The sequence below is a fragment of the Marmota marmota genome, unplaced genomic scaffold, assembly GCF_001458135.2.
Source record: "Marmota marmota marmota unplaced genomic scaffold, marMar, whole genome shotgun sequence".
NCBI lineage: Eukaryota > Metazoa > Chordata > Mammalia > Rodentia > Sciuridae > Marmota > Marmota marmota.
Genome location: NW_025999977.1, coordinates 7,667,973 through 7,671,883, shown reverse-complemented (window position 1 = coordinate 7,671,883; position 3,911 = coordinate 7,667,973). Strand labels below are relative to the sequence as shown.

At 44.7% G+C, this 3,911-nt stretch overlaps 1 protein-coding gene across 2 annotated transcripts in view; it reads left to right on the top strand.

Moving 5' to 3' along the window:
* The first annotated feature begins 2,911 nt into the window (after positions 1-2,911).
* Actr2 (actin related protein 2) overlaps positions 2,912-3,911 on the top strand; it is a 42,455-nt gene continuing 41,455 nt past the window's right edge. The window contains exon 1 of one of the 2 annotated variants that reach the window (XM_048804212.1): positions 2,912-3,087. In XM_048804212.1, the coding sequence (XP_048660169.1) occupies positions 3,040-3,087 (48 nt within the window). In that variant the 5' untranslated portion in view covers positions 2,912-3,039. The remainder of the gene's footprint in view (positions 3,088-3,911) is intronic. The other variant, XM_015479598.2, reaches the window with a different exon arrangement.

The following is a 3,911-nucleotide window of genomic DNA, read 5'->3' as shown; positions in this document are numbered from 1 at the left end:
TAAAAAGAAAACAAAAAGGGTTGGGAATGTAACGCAGTGGCAGAGTGCTTGCCTAGCATGTGTGAAGCCTTGGATTTGGTTCGCAGCACTGGGGAAAGAAAAAACAACAACAACAATAAAAAGTCAATGTGGGGCTGGGGTTGTAGCTCAGTGGTACAGCACTTGCCTCAAACATGTGAGGCCAGCCTTGAACTAGCGATCCTCCGGCCTCGGGCTCTGAAGTAGCTGGGATTATAAGTGTGTACCATTACAGCTGGCTACAGTTTGTATTCTTTTTTTTTTTAGTGGTGCTGGGGATTGAACCCAGGGCCTTGTGCATGTGAGGCAAGTACTCTACCAAATGAGCTATAACCCCAGCCTATATTTTGTATTCTTATCAAGTTGCAAATGTTCTTTATTTATTCTGGATACAAATCTTTTGCTGATATATGACTTGCAAATATTTTATCCTATTCTATGGCTTTTCTTTGTTTGATCTATGAATTAAAAGTTTTACTTTTCTATTAAGTATTAATTTTTTCTTTTGTAGATCATGATTTGGTGTCAATAGCTAAGCAATCTTTGCTTAAATCAATACAAAAACATTTTTTTCTCATGTTTTCTTCTGGAATTTTTTTCTCCCTATACTGGTGATCAAACCAAGGGCTTCGTGCATGCTAGGTAAGCCCTCTACCACATTATTGTGAAGAAAGCAAAATAACCAGGATGAACTTGGTGTAGACGGTATACGCCAGATTATATACCCTATGGGGTGTTATATCTGATTTTGCGTGATCACAGTGTTTTGATGAATTTTTAGTAGGGTACTGAAAATACGTTTTTCTCTGTTTTCTATTATTTTATGTTCTGTTTCTCTAATAAGAAGAAAATAATGTTGTTTTTTTTCTCAAAAAGTAAAAATAATGCACTTAATTCCATAAAAAGGAAAAGTATAAGAATACAGAAAGGCCTAGCAGGGTGCAGTGGTGCATGCTTGTAATCCCAAAGGCTCCAGAGGCTGAGACAGGAGGATTGTGAGTTCAAAGCCAGTCTCAGCAAAAAGCAAGGTGCCATGCAACTCAGTGAAACCCTGTCTTTAAACAAAATAAGAAAAAGGGTTGAAAATGTGGCTCACTGGTGGTGTGCCTCTGAGCTCAATCCTTAGTACCCAAAAATAAATGAATAAATAAATAAATAAATAATACGGAAAGGCTTGACTTTAATTTACTGAGACCAATTAAATGTACTTCCAGGAAAACTGCACAATGCTAGGAACTGGGACCACAAAAGTAAGATAAGGACAATACACTCAAAGAAAAAAAAAATTTTTTTTTAAAGAGAGAGAGAGAGAGAGAATTTTAATATTTATTTTTTTTTTCAGTTTTCGGTGGACACAACATCTTTGTTTGTATGTGGTGCTGAGGATGGAACTGGGGCTGCAAGCATGCTTGAGCCACTCCCCAGCCCCCACTCAAAGAAATTTTGAACCAATGCATAGAATAGCAGGCAGAGGTACCGTACTCAAGGACTATGGAAGCAAGTGAAAGGGAAAAATGTTCCCAAGACCTAATACCCATCCTAAACTCTCAAACTTTCAACTACAATTATGGCAAGTTAACTTTTAGAATCTATATTATGTGTTGGGATCTATGTATGATCCAATTTGAATAAAGTACTCTATGCCTTTAGAAAGGTTTGAAAACCACTGGTCTAATAAAAGTGAAAAGTGAGAGGCTGCTACTACTGTAGAAAGAATACTGGATTGGAAGTTCATAATACAAGTTTTATTCTAATTGTCCTACACGTATAGCCATGTGGAAGGCAGAATTCTAGTTCTCAATGACTCAATGACACTTTTTTATGTGAATGTTAATGTTATTCGTTCAATAAATATTTGTTGAATGTAATAAATACAATAATGTTATTCACATATTCATGATAAAGTAATGACAAGGAAGGGGAGAGAAGAACATGTGGAGGTTATCAGCAAAGCCATCAGAGAGATGTAACAAGTTGGGTCTTGGAGCCTGAGAAGTCTGTATCCATTGATTAAAAGGAGAAACCAGGAGCATTACAGATAGGTTCAATAATAATAATAATAATGCTGCCACAGAATAAATGCTTGCTTTTGTGCACAAAATTTTATTCTCATAATCACCCCCTGGAGGTAGAGGTTATCATCCTTTTGAACAGACCTTGGGTTTACCCACAACACAAAACTCTTGACTGGCAGGGCCACACCTGAAATTGGGGTAGTCTGATGTCAAAGTGGAGGCTCTGGGTTCAAATAGGTACATATACTTAAGATATGTGAGCAACGTGGGGCTATTTGAAGAGGGAAGTGGGGAGCGAAGAGGCTGAAAACTTAGGCAACCACTCTCGCTCAGTTGACCTCAGGGAGTTTGGGCAAAGAAGAGCTGGTATGGAACCGGAGGTATTGAATCAAGGCGTGATTTCAAGTAAGTGTGGGTGTGTATCCATCCCAGCTCTGTGGACTGAAAAGGCCTAGAAGCAATGACACACCAAGGCACATTCGATGGTTGGGGTAGGCAGGGACCAAGGACCTCCAGGTTCGCTCCCCGCTCTCCTGCTGGCTTCTCCGCCACATTCCACTGCCACCTCGCGGCAGACCCGGTGTTCTTCACCTGCCTGCCTCTTCTGCAGTCCGTGAAACCGCGCCCTTAACTCCTGCGACATCTTAAGGAGAGATCCGCAGCATCCCCGACGCCGGCCGCCATTAGCGTCAAGCAGATCACAGGAAACTATAGAAGAGGTGAAGAACACCGGGGCGCGGCCACCTGACAGGCGACCTGGAGGAGCCGTTTCTTATTGGATTTCACTGCTGCCAGTCGCGACCTCCTATGTTCTGTCCCGCCCCTTCCGCGCAGTCTGTTCTCTAAGTGGCGGGCGGGGCCGGGCGGCAACTTCCGGTTGGGGGAAGAAAGTTAGGCCGAAGGAGGGGCCACGGAGAGGGAGAAGGAAGAGGCCAGGGCCGGGCGGCGACGGCTGTAGGTTGTGAGACGGCGGCGGCTGCGGCGGCGGCTCTCCCTGGGGTGGACGATGGATAGCCAGGGCAGGAAGGTGGTGGTGTGCGACAACGGAACCGGGGTAAGTGCCGGGCGAGGAGTCCGCGGTGGCCAGAGGCCCGGACAGGGATGTACGGGGCTCCTCGGTGCCTGGGGCTGCACGTCTGGGCCTCTGGGGTGAAGGGGGGCGAGTGGCGAATGGAGCCTCCCGCCTCCATGGGCGTGGGAGCAAGCGGGTCCGGCTCTGGACCCGCCACCCCTGTAATTTCCCAGGTCTGAGCGGTAGCGAGACCGGCACTGGACGCTGACCCCCACCTGCTGTCCCGAGGGGGCCGGCTCGATTCTCTAGCCGGAGCAGTTTGGCCAAAATATCCTAAGGTTTGGCTAAAAGACTTGAGTTTGTGCAATCGAGAAGGGTTCCATTTCTCAGACTCGCCGGTGTGTAAAAAGGAGAAAGACCTAGAGGCCTTCCTCTTCCTGTAAGGTTGTAGATACCGAATGGGAGGCAGGAAGCAGAAAAAAAAAAAAAAAGGAAGTGCTGTCATGCAATTGGCCTCAGCCCTTTCGTAGTGCTTCTTGAGGGTTTGTTCTTTGCTTTTTCTTCCTTCTACCTGTCTTGAAAGAAAGGGAAACCAGATCGGCAGTGTATCTATTGCTTTTTATTCTGCATGTGATAGTTTGGTCCTAGTGCACCCTCGCAGAGACCAGCGAGCATGTTCCATGGGATGATTTGAGAGGTCTGAGTGTTAATTCCACTGACTTGGGGAAGTTAATCAGTTTTAGTTCCTCCTTCTCTCTCCCCTTTAAGTACAGAATACAGATGTTCAGTCTTGAAGATTCTAATTGTAAAAATCCGAGGAAAGCATTAATTTAGAAACTCTTTGAAAGTGATTTCTTTTCACTCCC